At 41.8% G+C, this 19181-nt stretch overlaps 1 protein-coding gene across 2 annotated transcripts in view; it reads right to left on the minus strand.

The window, feature by feature from the left end:
- Positions 1–13421: 13421 nt before the first annotated feature.
- Positions 13422–19181, minus strand: part of PTDSS1 (phosphatidylserine synthase 1) — a 29467-nt gene continuing 23707 nt past the window's right edge. Inside the window, exons 11-13 of one of the 2 annotated variants that reach the window (XM_066565121.1) lie at positions 18791–18859; positions 18196–18265; positions 13422–16827 (exon numbers count right to left, since the gene is read on the minus strand). In XM_066565121.1, the coding sequence (XP_066421218.1) occupies positions 16718–16827; positions 18196–18265; positions 18791–18859 (249 nt within the window). In that variant the 3' untranslated portion in view covers positions 13422–16717. Of the gene's footprint in view, positions 16831–18195; positions 18266–18790; positions 18860–19181 lie in introns of both variants that reach the window. The other variant, XM_066565112.1, reaches the window with a different exon arrangement.

The following is a 19181-nucleotide window of genomic DNA, read 5'->3' on the forward strand; positions in this document are numbered from 1 at the left end:
AAGAGGAATCACAACCCTGTTATCCAGACAAGGGCCAAAAGCCCAAATCAAATACCAGACAGATTAAACTGAGGCTTCCCATGTCCCCTCCCTCCTGCTGAGCCCAGAGCCAGGCACTGCCCCTCCTTGGACACCTCCTGCCAGGCACTGCCTTCGGCTCTCCACCAGCAGCCCCTGAGCCAACTCACAACACCCAACCTGCAGATCCAGTGTAAAAGATGATGTAAATGCTAACTGAAAACTTTTTGTCTTGTTGGTCTCTTGAGCTTTTCCACTCTTTGTGTTCACACATTGGTTGCAAGATAGCACATAAATTCAACAACAAATTTTATCCTCAGCTGGACAGGCATGCTGCGGTCAGAGATGGTGCAATATCATGTTGGCAAACATTTGGGCTCCTTGGTATTTTTGTAAATTTTTTAATATTCAGCCAAAGTTTGCAGAAGGGTTTAGCTAAAAGGTCAATGAAAGAATATCTGCATATTGTAAATCTAATAATCAGAGAAGATGTAATTTGTGTAAATTTGTAAAAAAGCCAAAGTAAACACGGTAAAGAAATTGCTCATATATCTGAGGCTAGAAGTGGGATAATAAAAATAGAAATTATGCACATAGGACCTATTGTGGTATAGAAACTTAACCTCACCATATTGATTGAGGCAGTTCTTTTCCCTGAATTAATATATGCCTACAAGTGAGTATTTGTTTTAGGAAAGTTAAATAAAAAGGCCATGAATAAATATAAAGGCTGAGATGAAATAGCCATCTGGACTACATTAGCCCAAACTACATAATTGAAGCAAAGAGAGCATACATCCTTTGATCCAGTCACGAACAACTGAAATGAAAGTCAATGGGCAATTCCCCTTATCTAATCACTGGAGAAGAGTTTGCAGCACATGTGAGTGAGAAGGACCACTGAGAGATCCAGCTGGGGCCACCTCTGCAGCAGGAGGACCCCAGGTACAGAGCCACAGGTGTCCTCGTGTCTGGTGCTACATCAGGGCCAGGACCTCAGTGCAAGCCCTAGCTAGGCTTATGTTTAAACTGCTAAATCTGTGCAACCAGCCCTAGCATCTCTGCAGTTTTTACACGATTAGCAGCAGAACCATATGGCAGGGCAATCTTGAGCTTGGCTCTGTGCAGTTGGAAGAGGTGGGGTGGCTTTGCAGTGCCCCATTCAGCCGTGTGGGGACACCCAGCGTCCCACAGTGAGTGAGGGTGGGCAGCCAAGCAGGCAAACACCAGCCCCTTTTAATGCAGATTGGTCTTGCAAGAAATGGCATGGAGAGGGGGCATGCAGTGTTGTTCTGCTGCCTTGGAGCATCCTCCATTCGGTTAAAGGTGAGTACATGTGAATAGGATTGCCAAAAAATAATAATGGGAATGACAGCCTGTAGTTTCAGAGCTTGAATTCTGCCTCAGCCTTTGAATCCAGGGCTGGCTCTGGTCTTTGAGTTACACAGATGCACTTAACTCTAAGGTGAAGGAGCAGACAGAATTGAGGTCTTTGAATAGGATTTGTAACCTACTGTTGAAATCCCAGCTAACTCCTGAATGAGTTATAAACTAATCAGAAACTGCCTTCAGTAAGCTCTGCTTCCCTGAGTACCTCCTTGCCCAGGCCATGAACAGCCCATCAGGAGGGCTCTGACTCCTGGCCCCTTGGTCAAAGATGTCCTGTTTGTCAGGGCTGCAAGTACCCCTGGTCCTAGAACAAAAGTGTTGTGCTGGCAGAAGTCTAGACTCTAAGCCATCAGAGCATTTTCACTGCTGTAGATGGCTTGAGGGGACTGAATGGGGGAGCAGGGAGTGGCAGGGGCCAGGAGGCAGAGGCACCTGCTCAAGAGCCAGGCAGGAGTAAGATGCCTGTTGATTTGGTGATGTGCAGCTCACTGCCTGAGCGAGGAGATGGCGGTGCTCGGGAAAGCAAAGCTTGCTGAAGGCAGCTTCTGATTAGTTTTTTGCTTACTCAGGAGCTGGCTGGGATTTCAACAGCTGGTTCAACCACAGTGAACCAAACTGTCTCCTAGCAGAGCCCTGTCTGGAAAGGGGGAAGAAGAAATTTAGTTGAATCCAAGGAAATAATTTTTCAAGATCCTGTTGTCAACTGCCAGCTTCCTGAATAGCTTTTCCATTTCTCCTGTGCTCCTCAGGTCTGTGCCTGTGGTTAATGTGTTGGGTTTGTAAACAGGCAGAGTGTAAAGTCAGCCCTTCTGTGCTGAGAATAACAGCTCTGTGGTCAATAGCATAATATTATCTAATAATCTTTCTTCATTATTTTCACAGAGCAAGGGAAATGATATGCAATTGTTCACATATATATGCACACACACCTATATATATATATGTATGTATTTTCTGACATTACAACATGAAATATTCATATGGAGAGTTTTTCCATTATTTCCCAAGTTCAAGCAGAAATTTCTTACATGGGTTTGTCTGACTGGCATTATAATAGATAATCTTAGAGGTTTTTTTAAAGGATTGAGATGATAATTCCAGAACAAAATGAAAAAAAAAATACCAGTCTGCTGATTTTGAAAGTGGGAAAGTTTTATAAGTTAAATTTTCAAATCCTTGAAAAACTCTTCATTGAGTAACTTTCAGACTGAGACAGACCCTGTCCAACTAGCTCTGTTATGCAGTGGCAAGACTGCCTGAGTAATTGAGAGATGTGTTAGATACGGTTCTCTAAATGCTATCAAAAATTATATAATAGGTCCTGTGACATACTAGTCATGATGGATGTTCTTTGGTAACAACCACCAGTCAAGTGGATGTGTGTGCTCTCCTCTAGTTAGTTAAGAAAGTTTGTGTGCCAGGCCATTATATCCAGAGTACAGACCCAGCAGTACAGAAAGGGCAGCTGAAAAAATACACTATGCCTTTGAATAACAGCTCTGAGTCCTGTCAGCTCCCTTATTTAAATCCAATCTCCAAGCTGGAAAATAAGATGAAACAAGTTTTCTGTCAGGGACTGTATCACCCACTATTCAATCCATCCTCTCAGTGGAGGATATCTTCCCTCTCTCCTCAACAGTTTGGATGAACACTTTTTTTTTTTTTTGCCATTTGCATTTCACCATATTAAATGAGTAAAACTTACACAAGAGTTCAGAAGAAAAGAGGATGCCCCATATCCCAGACACTCACTCTTTCCCACGCAGCATGGCCACCCTCCTGCACTGTCCATCTGCCAAGTAAAATTCAACATCTTGGAGACAAATGGCAAGGGGGAAAGATTTTTCATGAGAAATGGTGAGTTTTCAGAGCAAATACTATATTCATATTTGTCAGGAACAAAAAGTACCATTTATAGCCACGTGTGGCTGAATATAAATGAGTTTGTACAGCTGAGTTAACTTTAACCCTGCTGGGGAGGAAGAGATTTAGCTTAACTGGAAAACCCCACATCAGATTTCTCCAGCCACAGCTCCATGCACTCCTATACTGGCTCTTTTGGTCACACCACTGCAACCTGCCAGCAGCCTGAACGATTTGTAAATGAAATACCATACTGCAGGACCAGGGGAAAGAAATACAGTTGGAGATTTTTTTCCACTCCATCAAATCCAAGTCCAAATGCATTTGCAAACCTACCAGGAAAGCCCTCTTACTTATCCAGACTGCATTGTGGCTCCGTGAGGTCTGAAAATGAAGTCAGGGTGACCCATCTGAAACAGGAAGGGTGAAGTCAGAGGGCGAGGCAAACAAACACAATTGCTACCTTTCGTCCCATTTCAGAGCCAGTCTCTCAAGGTCTATAGTTTCTCATCTAGAGATGTGGCTTCAAGTTCCTGCTCTGACCCAGCTGTTCCCATAGGTGTTTCTGATGGAGCTGGCTGGTTTCTTGGCCTGCTCTAGCACTCACAGCACCTCTGTCCTCCCTGAGGTAGTTGGCTCTGTTGCTTGGTCAACAAGACCTTGTTTCACTCCTGCAGCCTCCCACTCAAGCCTGGTTTGGGGCTCCCTGGTAGGACTCCCCATTGCTGATGTGGAGCTGTGTGTGCAGGCTGGAGAGAGGATGTCTGCATGTGACAGTGGCTGAGTGTGCCACTTGTGGGGAAGCCCAGAGGAGACCAGGGGTGTCTCTGATGAGGGTCAAGGTCTGCCACTTTCTTCATCATTTGTTAAGGAACAGTTGGGGATACTCAGGAAACACTGTGATTAGCTGATGTGGACTCACTATCAAACACAGGCTGCCAGAGGAAAGATTAAGGGATAGAAAAGAAGGGAAAAACAATATATCTGGGATTTGTCCTCTTTCCACCCCGTGCATGTTGCCTGAGTTGAGTTTCAAGGCCTTGTACATGTGCCTGGCTGGCAGCTGAGAGCAGGAGCAGCAGGTGGGCTGTGACATCCTGCAGTGCTGGGGGTCTGCAAGCTCCAGAGCAGAGCAGGACAAGAGGTCCCAAGCTTTCCAGGCATGGCTCTGGCTGGGCCCACTCAGGAAGGCAGCAGCTGCTCTACAAGGAAAGGTGTTTGTGTGGCTGTAGGCTGGGGGAGCTGATGCAGCCATCCCTGTTGAGCTGGTAGATCTGATGTTGCTGGAGATATCGAGCTGTGACACCAGTCAAGTGTCACAGGCACCAGATGACAACCTTGCATGCAAGCAACTTCTGCCCCTCTGTGAGAAACAGGTTTAAAAGATAACATCTTCAGGATAGTACATCTTCTAGCTCATCCTTTGAATCAAAGCTAGTCAATTGTGGGTGTAAATAGGTAACCTGAATGACTTGGCCTTAGAATTCAGATGGATGGATGGATGGATGGATGGATCTACCTTTGATAAAACTCCCCCAGCCTTGGTGGCCTTGTACTAGATCAGCAGCTGTCCACATCTGGTTCCTGCTTGCTGACAGCTGGAAAGGCTGACACAGGCTGTGATTCACCTAAGGGTTGGACCGGATGATCCTTGTGGGTCACTTCCAACTCAGAATATTCTGTGATGGAGGAGCTTCTCCAGATTTTTAGTCTGTTCAAGGCCACTTCAACATCAACCAATTTCTTGAAGTACATGCAGTCCCTGGAGGGAAGGTGGAGCCCTGGACTCGGCAGGGGAGCTGGCAGGCACATGTTTAGTCCTTGATCCCTCAGCAAGAGAGTAAATACAGGAAGGCAAAGAAAAGTTTTCCACAGGAAAAGGAAAAAGGGAGGGGGAAGAGTCAACTTGCACACATTTTTATATTGAGATGATCTTGTCAGGAGCCATGAAACCAACAGTTCACTGAGAAAGCAGAAGCCGTGAAGGGCTCATTTGCTGACAGGCTCAGTCTCCTGTGGCCGTTGAACTTGAGACCTACAGGGAGGTGAAGTACAATCATTTATATTGTTCAAAAACCCACTGGGCTTTATCACAGCCTGCCACAGGAGTACAGACACCTACAGATCTGGGAGTGTAGCTCAGATCAAGGGCAAGACTAGAAAGGAGGGAAAACTTCCCTGGGGGTATTGAAAGCAAAACAGCCCCTCAATCTTCAAAGGCAGCTTAGCAAGAGAAGCAGATCCCACAAACTGATTTCTGCAGGCACTGCTTATCTTTTCCAGTGCTGGAGGTTTCACACTTTGAAGACTCACTTCCTCTACAGTGCTCACACAACATCAGTATAATATTATTTCCCCCTCCTCCCTGGTGTCAGTCATTATCTTCCAGTCTCCCATATGTCTTACTCAGATCACAAACACTGTTTGTGGGCTCTTCTGCAGTCACCCCTTCACATGGACAAACAACAAATAACTGCAAATCATTCCCAAGGTTTGTTTTCCCAGTGCTGCCAGATTTTTTCAAGACATTTTATAAAACCATGCAAAATGACTTGTCCTGACCCATGGGCAGCAATGCCTGTAGCTCATGGCAAGGGAGCTGTTAGCTGCAGCCTGCCATTCTCTCTTCTCCCATTCCATCCACTAAGGTCTCTGTCTGTCTGTCCTGCCGTGGTCTGTCAACCCACAGTCCCTGGCTTTTGGGCAGTCAGGAGTCTGGCAGAGGTGGCATGGGAAACCAGGCAAAAATCCTGCTCTTCACCCCTTCACAGGCACCCACAGAAATGGTACAGATAGTAGTCCTGATATGTTCCTTGTTTTCAGAATGCTGTCATGGTCTGGGAATGCACAGCTCTGCATCTTTCTAAGTCATCCTTCCTTTAAAGAAAGTTGAAAGCCTGTTGTTTTGCATGTCATGTGCAGAGACAAGCAGAACAGACTGGGTCCTCTGCAGAAGAAAGACAACACAGAAAAATTAGTAACATTTGGGGTGATTTTACCTAACCTAGTAAGAACTGTAGTTCTGACAAAAGATAAATTGCCAGTAACTGAAGATGGCATAACAAAGAGAACCTGAAATATCCTATATTAGCATGTATGTTGGCTCAGTAAATTATCTAATTTCTGTTTTTCTATCTTTGGTCCCTGCCTATCCACAGCACTGCTTCATGCAATAATAAAATGTTTTCTAAATAAAGCTCTAAGCCCAAAGACCCCACTCTGGGTAAATTAACAGAGGTAAACAAGCAAGCAGCTAACTGGAGCTAATTATATATCTGCCAGCAGCCTTGCTTTTAAGCACCTTACAGGTGAACATTTTAATTACTTAATGTGCTCTATTGTTCTTGAATTAGATATAAAAAAAATAACACTGATCCAATCCTTTTCTTATTTTTACACACTGGAGTTGGAAGGCAAGTGGCTTTGTAAGGGGATTATGCATGCGTTAATCCTCTTTAGCTATGATAAAGTTCTCTGCTTCCTAGAGAGGTTGTTTAACCCTCTTCTAACAGCTGAAGGAAGCTGGAGAAGATGAGTTACAGCTTGGGAGAGTTGAAAGCAGAAATAAATGTTTCTTATCTTTTGCCATGCTGAATACTGCTTATCACACTAGTAGGAATACAGCCTCAGATTTAGCAGGTCCTGTAAGAAAGCAGGTGAATGTCATTCCAGCATGGAACCCTTAGTTTCCTTTTTTATGCTGCAATGGGCTCAGAGTATCAGCAGCATCCCAAAAGCACACCATCAGGAAGAGGGGTAACATGTAATTCCCATGTCATCAGATGGAATTATCCATTGCTGAAGTACAGTATTCCTGCATCTAGGAACAGCATCATGCTGTGAGGACCAATGGGGAAAACAGATGGATCCCTCAAATCAGTGGAGCACTGGGAGCATGTACCTGGACTCATCCCTTGTAATTTGGGTGCTTGCAGGAGGTGATGCATTGTGAAGAAGGCTGGTGTAGCTACATGCCTGCTCTCAGCAGTGAAGGCTCCTTTGGAGATCACCTGCAACCCCAGAGAATGATTAAACCATCTACAACCTCCCTTGCTCTTTGAATATGCCTAAAGAATATTCTTGACTGGCAAGGAAGCCTATGGGGACTCTGCACCTAATTAAGGCTCTTCTGTCAATTGTCTTAAGTGGAGATGAATCCAAGCATCCCATCCTGCTGCTGGGAGGGGCTGACTGCTGCATGACAGAAAGTGACATGGCTGCTGAGGGAGAACAGTGAAAAGCCATTGTTAGGGGAGCAGAACAGAGGCTGATCCAGACTGTCACCTGCTCAAAGATGAAGCCCTGTGGGACCATATTAGGTGGAAGGATAGAGATGAGCCAGGAACCCAGCTCAGAAACAAAGGTTTTATTTTAGTTCCTTTTTCTTTTCACTTTAAAATGGCTGTTATCCTCTTATCAAGTTCAAAAAGTAATTAGTCCTTAGTGAAAGACCTCTGATGTGTCAAGGCAGAAGAGCATAGCTGATGGAAACAAACACCAGGGTCTGACAGGCTCAAGAACAGTATTTAAAAAGCAGAAATTGAAACTTTTTAACCTGGTACAAAGGCACTTGGGCCATTAACTCTTTAATTCTTGCTATAACAGAACAGGCAAAACGCCCTCATGCAAAGATCAGCTCACTCAGAAACTGCAATAAATGCAAAACCAAAACCATGAGGGCCTTAAGGTCCTGGTGTTAGTGGCAGGCCTTTACCAAATTGTCAACTTTCACAAATTAGTTTCTTCATGCAGGAAGGCATTGCATGCCTAGGCAAAAAGCCCACAGCAAACAGGTTTCTCTGGAGTTGTCCACCCAAGAACTGTGCACAGCACTGCAGGTGGGGTCTCACCAGAGCACGGCAGAGGGGCTTGAATCCCCTCCCTTGCCTTGCTGGCCATGCCGCCTTGGATGCAGCCCAGGACACACTGGGGCTGGGAGCACACACTGCTGGGTCATGTCCAGTTTGTCACCCACCAGAACCCCCAAGTCCTCCTCCACAGGGCTCTCAACGAGTCCTCCCAGTTTGTATGCAGGATCTTCTACTTTGTCCTATGTGTGTTGATCCATCTTTAGCAAACCCTAATTTTACATCAACAGCCAAGGTATTGGTCATGAAAGCTCACTGGAAAAGGTAGGTAAACTGAAGTAAGCCAGGGAAACAAAATGACATGAAGATCAGAATATAAGAATGGAGGGGGTATCACCTTGCTCCTGTTCCATCTTACATTATATTTTCATTTTTAAGGACTAAGAGATGTGGATAATATTCCTGGAGTTACTACACAAGCCCTTTATTAGGAAGTCCATGGTAATTTTCAGATAACAGCATGGAACCCAAAGTTCTGGGATTTTACTCTTCTCTTTGTCTTCAGCTTCCTGAGGAAGTGTAGACAAGTGACTTACCCTTTGTCCCCATTTCTATTCTTTAACATGAACTTACTGGCCACTCCCCCCATCAAGTTTGCAATGACCTATGCATTGTTCCAAAGAGATTTCTTCAACATGGAAGTGGTACAAGAAAAAAACCTCTGCAGCATGAAAGATCATTACTGTTAATCATGTTACCATCCCCGTGAGAAGCACTGGGACTGAATGAACAGCGTGTGCTGCCGAAACCCAAAGTCACCAAGTGGAACATTTCACCCTGAGATATTTTGGGATGTTTAGAGAACATGTCACCAGGAAATTGCAATTCAGCTCTATCTGGTTTCTCCACCCCAACCTCTGTCCTGCTATTCCAGATGCATTTTAAATGTGGGCAAATGGAATGCATAGATGTGGATTTGGGAGCCAAATATGGCAAAGTCAGCAAAAGGGCAGAAATAATAGTATTTAAAATGTTACAAACATCATTTTGCATCACCTACAACCCTTACAGCACATAAATAAGAAAAAACACAAACCTAAATGTCTCAGCTAATATAATAAAAGGTCTTGGTTTTCTTCCAGGTTATTTATTTGATTAATGGAAAAATATGACTCTTTAGCAATATTTTTCACTGTATTCTTTTTCCTCTCCATTAAGTACTGAAGTCAGGCTACAACAAAAACCAATACAGGCTTATCTATATTAGTGGCTTCCCTATGCAGAACCAGATTGAGAAGAGCAAGGACACTGTTTCCTCCTGCAAGGAATGATGACTGCAATTTCTTCTTCCAGCTGACCATATAAAAGTTAAATGATCTTTTTCCCCAATAGCCATCTTAGAAGTCATAGTAATTGGTACAAGTTGGGTGCCTTGTTGAGGTTTGTGACCAGGAGGATTTTCCAAAACTTTAGAAAAAAATTACACTTAAAGGAGAAATAGGAATTTTTTGCAGATGGTATGAAGTTTTGAATGCTTGCTGATAAATACTCTGAGTCATCAAAAACTCTGAGCCTCATAAACACATGAAGCAGTAACAACCTGCACCCAGTGGCTTCCCTGTCCCAAAGAGATTAGCAGAGATGAGGGACAGGCTCATCCGAGCAAGGAGGTAAATTCACAACTCCATGGCTACAGCCACAAACTCAAGGGAATGGGCAGCACTGGAGATCATGCCCTGGTTCAGCTGAGCTCCTGGGAGCAAAAACCAAACCACCTTTTCAAACAGCAGTCATCCTATCCCTCCTAGTGCCCTACACAAAGCCCAGTGGGAATAGGAGGAAAGCCATAAGAGCCCTGCACAGAGCTTCATCCCAAAGATCCTCAGGAGAAAGTAGTGCTCCCTTCAAATCAGCAAGGTCTTCAGACAAGAAATTGGTAGTCTTTGTATGGTGGAAACCAGAAGAGAAGTCTATTGCTCTTGCTCTCCAAAGCCTAGAGCTATCATTTAATGCTTTAAATAAAAGTCTTCTCAAAGCTACTCATTTGATTTTATTTTGCTTTGGTTATTCTGCAGCAAGTTTGACAACAAGGGCACTTTGCAGGACTGTGTGCATGGCACTTGTAATTAAAGTCAACGGGAGTTATGAAATCTTTAAAACCAAGCCTGGGTGGCTCAAGCCAGTAGCCCAAAATTAGAAGCAACATTTGAAAATGCAGTCATATTCTTTGTGTGTTTGTGTTACAGCATCACCTAGGGGCTGCAGCTGAGATCAATGCCTACTGCTCCCGGAGCTTCCAGGGGTACAGACAGACTTGGATGCTTCCTAATGCTCAGGTGTGCTGCAGTCATTGTCACAGAGACTGTACTGAACCAGGCTCTAAGCATTTCGATGAGAAAGTTCATCTGGTAGATTTATATGTACATATACAAATGCACACAACTATTTTATGCATTGTTTTTTGAGCAAGAACCACTAAAATACTGAACTGGAGGGCACAGCAGTTGTAGAACATACTTTGGATCACAGCCACAGGAATGCTGCTGCTGTAAATTCCCCTACTCTAAAAACATTAAGTAAGCCATCCAGCTATTTCATGATCATCTGAAAACTGAGATCCTCAAAAACGATGAAAATTGAACCCATGTGTATCCTTAGTATAGTCTGGCACTCACACTGTTGCTGATTATAGGAATTCAATGTTTATAATTTGCATTCTTTCCCACACTTGCTTTTTTTTTTCCTGCACTGAAGTAAAAACTCGCTTGGTCTTACCATAATACAATTTAGACTGTTGAGGGCAAGACTGCTTCTTTGTGAGAAAAACAAAATCCAAGCATGAAAGACCAATTCTGGTCTTTTACTGAGAAATGATAGAAACAGGAGAAGATACAGTCCAAATTAAAGACACAGGAAGGAGCTGGAAATAAAAATCAACACCTCAAATTTCCAAAGTTCTTTGAGATAATCATGACTTGGACTCAGAGTACAAAGGAATTTGATACATTTTGCTGAGCAGCTGCCCAAAGTGGACAGGTCTCAAACATAGAACAGGAGACTTGTGCAGGATCTACTCTTTGTGATGTTCTTCAGATGGATAGCGTAATTGCAAAAAAAGCAACAGCAGATCTAGAATCATCCAGAACCAAACAAACCAACCAAACCAAAGTACTTTCTCCAGACCCAAACTTTGTTCCTAGAGTCACCCTCATGGTTTATGCATATGGCTCTCACATACAGACAGGTTACTGGCTTCATTGGTACAACAGAAAACGTGAGCAAGTCTATGTATTATCTTCACACTGCCTGTGGGAAGCCCTCTGGCCCCAGCTGTGCTAACATGTCTGAAAGGTGTGCTACTCAGTGCAAAAAAAGGTGGAAGCAGCAGAGCCTGACTATCAGCTGGCTTCAGGGGGGCTCCTGCAAATGAAAGCAGCACAGGAAGGCGCCTGAGGTGCACCTGCAGCCACAGCACTGACAGAGGGGTGAGCAGGCATAAAGGTAACAGACCATGTACCCTGCTAGGCATAAGCCAGGAGTCTGGTTGTCCTTGTACCTTTCAGCCCACTGCATGAAGAGCTTATGGTTTTCTAGTCCTACTTTGAGTAACATGTAAGTGGCCAATTCCTGACCAGCCACGCTAAAGCAGAAGTAACATGGGCAGGGTGTTTGTCCAAAACACCCTGGGAAACTGCACCCTGAGGGAACTACATTAATTTGCTGAATTAGGACCAGGGCCTGCCATGGCTCCAGAGAAGAAAACAGTGGTATGGATAAAGAAGGAAGATCACAACTGCAGACAAAAGGAGCCAGAGTACTGCAGGAAGTATTTTGAGCATTCAAGCAGCTCAGAAACCTGTGGTTAAAATTAATTGTGTGTTCCTTAGAGTGCTCCAGCATATACCAGAGGGAACAGGTGGCTCAGGAGAGTAGTGCTCAGGCCCATGCATACGTTAACAGGACAGAGCTGAATGTGAGCACTCAGACTTAGGCACACCAACACCTATTTCAATCATGCTGCCAGCTTTTGGCTCCAGCTTCTAGTCTGGGCCAAATCATATGATCTTAATAGTGTGCAAGTTGTGCCTCAGGGTGACTGTGCACAAATGAAGCCACTAGGCCCATCTGACACTGCTGATTAAGCTCCACCCTCAACAGCAACTACCAAGACATAAAACAAAGATTGATCATTCAAATGCAGTAGAGCTCCATGCTTATAAAGGAGCCCATTTTTGAAGTGTTGCTTCTTACACGAAGTTTCTTCCGTTGTTCCAATTTTTTCCCAGTATTTTTAATGCTTTAACGAAGTATGAAAAGATAAACACCCTCCCCTTCTCTAATGTAGTAAGCAGTGTTCTGAGAGAGGTGGCTCCTATAAATTTTTAATCAGGTATTTTCCCATCCTTCAGAAGAGGTTTACAAACTGAACACTTGACTTCAGCTGTTCTTACCACACTATGAACAAGCTTAAGTCCTTAAGTCAGGCTATCCCTAACTTTACTACTACTTTAGAAGGCCTCTCTGTAAACCAGCATTCAAAAGGATGTTGAAGGAAAGCCCTTCCCAGCAAATCAGAAAGTCCCAGTATTGAATGTCTGTATAGAGAAGGAACTGAAGAAGAAAAGGAAAGCTATGCTGCTTTACAAACTACACATCTGGCTCTGAAGAGCAATCAACAGCTCACAATAGCTCTTAGGAATAACAGAACTGGAAACTGCTGTTGTGGGAACTGTCAGCAGTGGAAGCCAAGGCAAAGTAATTTAGGCACTCAGTGGCACTTTGTACTGGCTGTTTACTTGGTGACAGCCTGTCCTCCAGTCCTCGTACAGGAGGCCTCGTTTCTTCTTTGAAGGTCTGCCATGAGACCATCTTGCAACTCAGCTCTCCCATCCAACAATAAATAAAACCCAAAAAAGAACTAGTAAGACAAGAACTTATCCTGTACACTAGAAAAGCTTCAGAAATGATAATGTAACTGTTCTTGTTATCAGATCTGCTGCTCCAAAATAATAAATTAGAGCAAAACCTTAGAGTGCACTGTAGGCTGCCCAGGAACCACCACATTTGTCAAAATTCATTCACTTAGAATTAAATATAAGAGCTTCTAAAGGCAATATGTCAATTTCCCATGCCTTATAGGTACAGACAAACACACATTCCAGTGCCATGGGTTGATTTACACAATTATTGCAAAATACAATACTTTGCAATCAATACAAATCAATTCTATTCAAAAATTATTAAACATGTGGTAACATCTGTGTCCTCTTGTGATAAAGTTAAAAAAAAGTTTTAACAGCTGGAACATCAAATGATGATCTTCACAGAAGAGTAACAAAAGAATTGGTTAAAGCCACGCTCAAAATATTTAATAAGATGTGGTGTATGATCCATGCAGCAACCTTAATAGTGGAATTCAGTAGTCAACATGAGCTCTGATTCATTGTATAAATCTATTTTTAAACTCTCAATTTTTATTTAATCTACTACTTCGAGTTCTTGCCACTACCCTCTGCTTACACCACGCTGCCTCAAATTAGCCTCCCTTCTGTGACTGACATTGATGGACAGCCTCTGGAGGGCCAACTCCAATCACTCCACAGCAGCAAGGGAGATTACTGGAGGACAGAGAAAGGAAAGAATATCAGAAGCAGGAAAGCAGGAATGAGAGGTTGTGGCAGAACAAGTAGTTTAAAACAGGACAGCACATCCATGACTGTTACAAAACACTGTTCAAGCAGCAGAACTCACACATGGATGCTTGTTGCTAAACAGCTCAGTGATTTGTCATTTATAGGTGTTACACACATACAGAATTCAGCAACAGCACAGTAGCTGATAAAACTGAGATCACTAATTTTACAGCAGTGATCAAAAGCACCTTTCCAATGCCTTCCAGTGCAAAGCTCACATCCAAAGAGATGGGCTGAAAATACAGTTGTCAGACAGTGGAGGACTTGTAAGAACACATGAGAATTCCAGCCAGAACTGCTGATAGAGGAGATAAAGTGCCATTTACCAAGCAGCACTTGAATAGTTTACTTATGTTTCCCTTTTCCCTAGCAATCTCTCTTTTAAAGTAAAGAAAGAAAAAACCCCAAAAACACAAGAAAAAAAACCCAAACCACCAACTAAAAAAAACCAAAAAACCCCCAAAACACCCCCAAAACAAATAACTAAAAAACCCAAACAACCAACACCCTCCCAACCCCCCCCAAATGAAACACCACACAACAACCAAAAAAACCCAACCAAACACAAACATTTAAAGTAAAAAGACTTAATTGGAAATAATTTAAATGTGTTGTCAAACAACATTTTTTCAGAACAAAGCTGTTGTAATAGTGTACAGAAGTCAGCTTCCATCAAGATGACACTTCAATATTTCTCTTTCCAGTATTTTTAGGGTGCAGTTCAGCAATGTGAGCACCAGACCTACATGTACAAAACATGTGCTTGTCCCCAAGGCAGGTAGATGACGTACTTCAGCATCTGTTTACACATGTAAGCTTTGTATACATAGTTGGTGTGTATGCCCCTTGCAAGTACAAAATAGGCTCTCACACTGGAAAACCACAGTACTTAAAATACCCAAACCATTAGATTTCAAATCTCTTGCTTTGGTATTGAATCAATAGAAAATTTACAATGCCATTCTTCAGTCTTGCACAGACTGAGTTTTTAACCAAGGAAATAAAAGAAATAACATGTCTCAGTATCCAAAGAAATCTACAAATACATTCATCAATATGTAGTACATTACAAATACAAAGGCAATATATGGAATTGCTATAGTATGAATAAAAACCAAGTAGTTGTAGGAGAGCTTGAAAGTCTTCCTAACATATTTCTTCATGTAACATTAAATGTCACTGTGGCAATGATGATACAGCAGCTCGTACTACATTACTTTCCAAGCTGTACACTCCATGTTTGATTGAAAAGCAGGGTAGGAAATTAAAGGCCTCTGAAGAGCTCAGCAGCAACACTTAAGTGCATTGAAAACATTGATAATCTGTGGCACATAGGAACTGATGGATTACACAGGATACTTTCTTCTATTTACAGTATCATACACTTGCATAAAAGTCTCTGCTGCATTTTTTCTTTAGTACCTAGCCTGTGGCAAATCACAGTAACATTAGTCAAAGAAAAAGCAAATCCTATTTTCTCATAAAGACTAAGTAACTAATGGGTATCACTTATCCTTGCTTAAGCTACCTACCCCTCTGAATGCCTTGAATCCCAAAATTTAATTGGCACTAAAACATTTTGATAACTTAATACAGAAACTGATTGCTCATGATTGCTTACCTCTTGACTTAATCATTACATTCACTGCTGGAGAATGATCCACTTTGCTAGATGTCACAATTAATATATTAAAAAAAACCCAAAAGAACACTCAGACAAAAAGTAAATCACCCCTCTCAAAAAAAAAAAAAACAAAAAACAAATTGCAAGAAAGAAAAGAGAGACTTTGCTTTTGAGTATCTGATGCATGACAGGAAACACCAAAGCAATGAGCTCTATCACATCATGCTGCCTCTCAGACACCAAACACTACCGCAAGTCTTCACAAATAATTGTGTTTATGGAGATAGTAAGCAACTCAGCTTCAGCAAAAAACTGCCTTATCACCAAGCTCAGTAGGGCATCTGAGCCTTCAAAGCAGTTTCTGATATCAGTCTGAAGACAATAGGATTTCTGGGTTAGCTAGGATGGAAGCAAATAGAAGTAGGAAGAAAGATTGCACACAATGTGGCACAGATGAAAAAAAGACATATTTACACTTGAAAATGCAAAACACACTACAGTAGAGGAGGAAAAACAATGAAATAACAAGACCTTTGTCACTGAGGACAGGAGGCATGGCCATCTACTATGAAGCAGATTTTTATATATGTATTTTAAAAACTTTTAAAAATTGAATGTGTATGACTCAAGCAGGAGGACAATGTAGAACAAAAAAATCCCTGTGTTTGAAAATCAATTTCACATCCTTTACAAGAAACCTGGACCCATTTCCTTCCTGGTTAAACCCTGACATAAGGCCTAAAGAGCCTTTAAATAAAAGCAAGCAATATGAAATTTTTAAATACTTACTAACAGTTGCATGGGAAAGTTTTGTTGTGAGACTGAGAAGGAAGGGCAGAGCTGCTTTTAGTCAAAGGGTTGCATACTCTTCTAGAAAACAACACAATAAACCAGACCAAAAAAAATTCTGTCAACTACACCAACTCACTATCAGTTTACTAACCTTTGGGTTGAAGTCCTCAACTAATCTATTAAAAATGGCCTTGCAACACCTGAAAACAAAACAGGGAGTACCTGCTATGATAAAACAACATTTTTTTCCAGTATACCCCTCATGAACTTTTGATGCCACCTACTGATGAAACTAGATATAAATCAGTGAATGGCAAGTGTCATCAGGCAACAATTTATATCAGTGAATGGCAAGTGTCATCAGGCAACAATCTGCACTACACTGGTGGCTCCATCTTCATCATCCTTCTCTTCAACATCTCCTTTTTTACTTTAATTTAAAAATCAATCTTCCATTTGGTAATTCAGAGCCAGGTCTGATCTTCTTTGTCACTTCTGGTCACACTGTAGGATATCTTTAGATACCACTCTTATTTCTTGCCAATTCCATTTGATACTTTTGATTTGGAGTGTCGATTCCTCCTTCTAGATGAATGGCTTTCACTATTGACTGAATGTTTTGGTGGACTATTGTCAGCACCTGCTGAGAAATAAATATCTATTTAATACATATATATATATATTTAGGTGACATTGTCAAGCTCCTATCTGAAAGGCAGTAAGGCTTTTTAGAGCTACAGTGTTAACAGTATGGATTATTTCAGGCTAATACAAATTGGTTGATACTTGTACTCCATCTAGTGGCCTAGTTTTTTTAAAGCAATTCTTAAGACTCCTGTAAAATTCTTCCCCCGCCCCCCCCCCAAAAAAAAAACAACTTGAAGTTTGCTATAGCAGAGTACAGTGGTGAAACATCTTCCAATTTAAATCATATCAATAATTAAACTTCCCCATTTTTGTTAGTGGCAGAAATTAAGATTTATTTAAGCAAAGTCTTAAATAAAAGCAAGAATTATTTAAGTAAAGTCTTAAATAAGACTTTAAGCAAAGTCTTTTAAGAGTACACGTCTGGACTTCAGTCTTTCAAATGACAGAATATGTTTTATTCTGAGAAAAAAATGGGAGGCAGTGGGCACCAAAACAAGAAATCAAGAACAAAATGTGAAAGAAGCTTGAAGCCTGTAATTATTGAAGTAACAGGAAGCTACAGAGAAGGGGGTTTTAAGTCAGATTTTTCCAGCATGCATAAATGGAAAAAAACATTCTGAGTACAAATCATTTTTCTCCAAAATCTAAAATTCCACAAATTTACTAAACTGAGAATAAACATCCAGAAAAATAATGTATGAAATATAAAGAAGATCTGTTTTAGCTGCTTTTCAAGCTTATGATAAATAAGAAATATTTTTAATTTTACAAACACCTGGAACACAAACTCTGACAGATAACTTCCAGGTGTGAATTTCTGATATATGTTCAATAAGCAAGACCACATCACAAAGCCTATGGAGGAGGCAGATAATTGACCTCTAGTGTAGGGAAAAGAAGTCAGAAAGAAGCTGCCTTTGCTTAGTGCAGAGAAAGCTGCTTATGACCATCAGGACTGCACTGACAAGGCAAAAGTCAGTAAGAACACAAGCTCCAGGGCCCATTGCTGACTATTTCTTAGCAAGAAGAAATAAAAGTACAGCAAATCAAACATGCAATGCTCAGAGAGAAAACCTGCTCACAACAGTTATGAAATGCATAATGCCCAACACCTACAATAGTGGCCTGGAGTAACAGCAGAAAAAAATCAGTTGACACATTAAAAAATAAATCCATTTCCAAGAATCAGAATTTAAAAGTGAGCAAAGAAAAATAGCTCTGTAGATGATTTATCTGCATTGGTCCTGCAGAGATGTTAAAACAAGTCCAGCTGAAACTAGGTAAGTTTCTCAAGCCTCATTTTCTAGAGCTGAGCCTTAATTATACCATTTCAGGAATACAGCTACAGAAGTACCAATACCTCTGCTGAATTTAGAATGAAGCCAGGAAGCATCTGGACTGTATGGACTGTCTTCACTTTCTGATAAGGTCTGCAAAACAAGGACACATGTCATTGGAATGCTGGTGATTCATGTTATCAGTACTCCTCCCACGTGCAAATGGACTTAGAAACTGTAGCAGAAGTCCTCATAAAACATTCAGACAGTACTTTGGACTTTTCCCTTCCTAGTTAGAAGGCACCACATAGATGATACAGTAGGAACTCACCACTTGCCACGTGATCTGTTGTGTAACCAAGTATTCTTAATATTCCCCTAGCATTCCACCTGTACAATGGGAACATTAGCTAACCATTCATCCTTGAACGCTGTGCTAAAATTACGACCTCATTTTGAGTAACTAAGAGGACAGCATTCTTTAGAAACCACAGTGTAATTTGGGATCTGTCCAAGGCCTGCTGAATTCAGAGTTCTTTCTCTTGACTTCAGTTACACTCTAGACCATCCCCCCCTTATCCCTATTTATGCTAACTCTGGTAAAGAATTCCAAAATCTAGGAGCTTTGGAGTCTTAACTCTGGAATGAAAAAAAGCCAGGCTTCTTTTATATAAGTACCTTTTCTCGGTGGCCGTAGTACTCTGCATACCAAACCATTCCATATAAACACAGGAAAGTTGTAAAGGCCTAAACAAGGGTGGAGAAGAAAAAGAACAACAAGAAAAACAATCTGTAAAACTTTTTCCAAATTCCTTGCTGATTCAAAGTCTCAGAGTCCCTGGAGATGCCACATTTAGACTTACATGCTCTGTTTCTCCCTGCATCTTTTGTCAGGATCAGTAAGACTCATGTGTCAACTTCAAGCTACACACAGAGCCTGCCACCATGGGGTATGCAGAACAATTCTCAATGGAAGCCCAAAAATACATCCAGATCACCCACAGGAAACACTGCCAGCAGGATTTCTGTCCACACTCTGTACAGTCATCACACAAGGGCTGGTAGGCAC

The sequence above is a fragment of the Molothrus aeneus genome, chromosome 1, assembly GCF_037042795.1.
Source record: "Molothrus aeneus isolate 106 chromosome 1, BPBGC_Maene_1.0, whole genome shotgun sequence".
In the NCBI taxonomy this organism is placed as follows: domain Eukaryota; kingdom Metazoa; phylum Chordata; class Aves; order Passeriformes; family Icteridae; genus Molothrus; species Molothrus aeneus.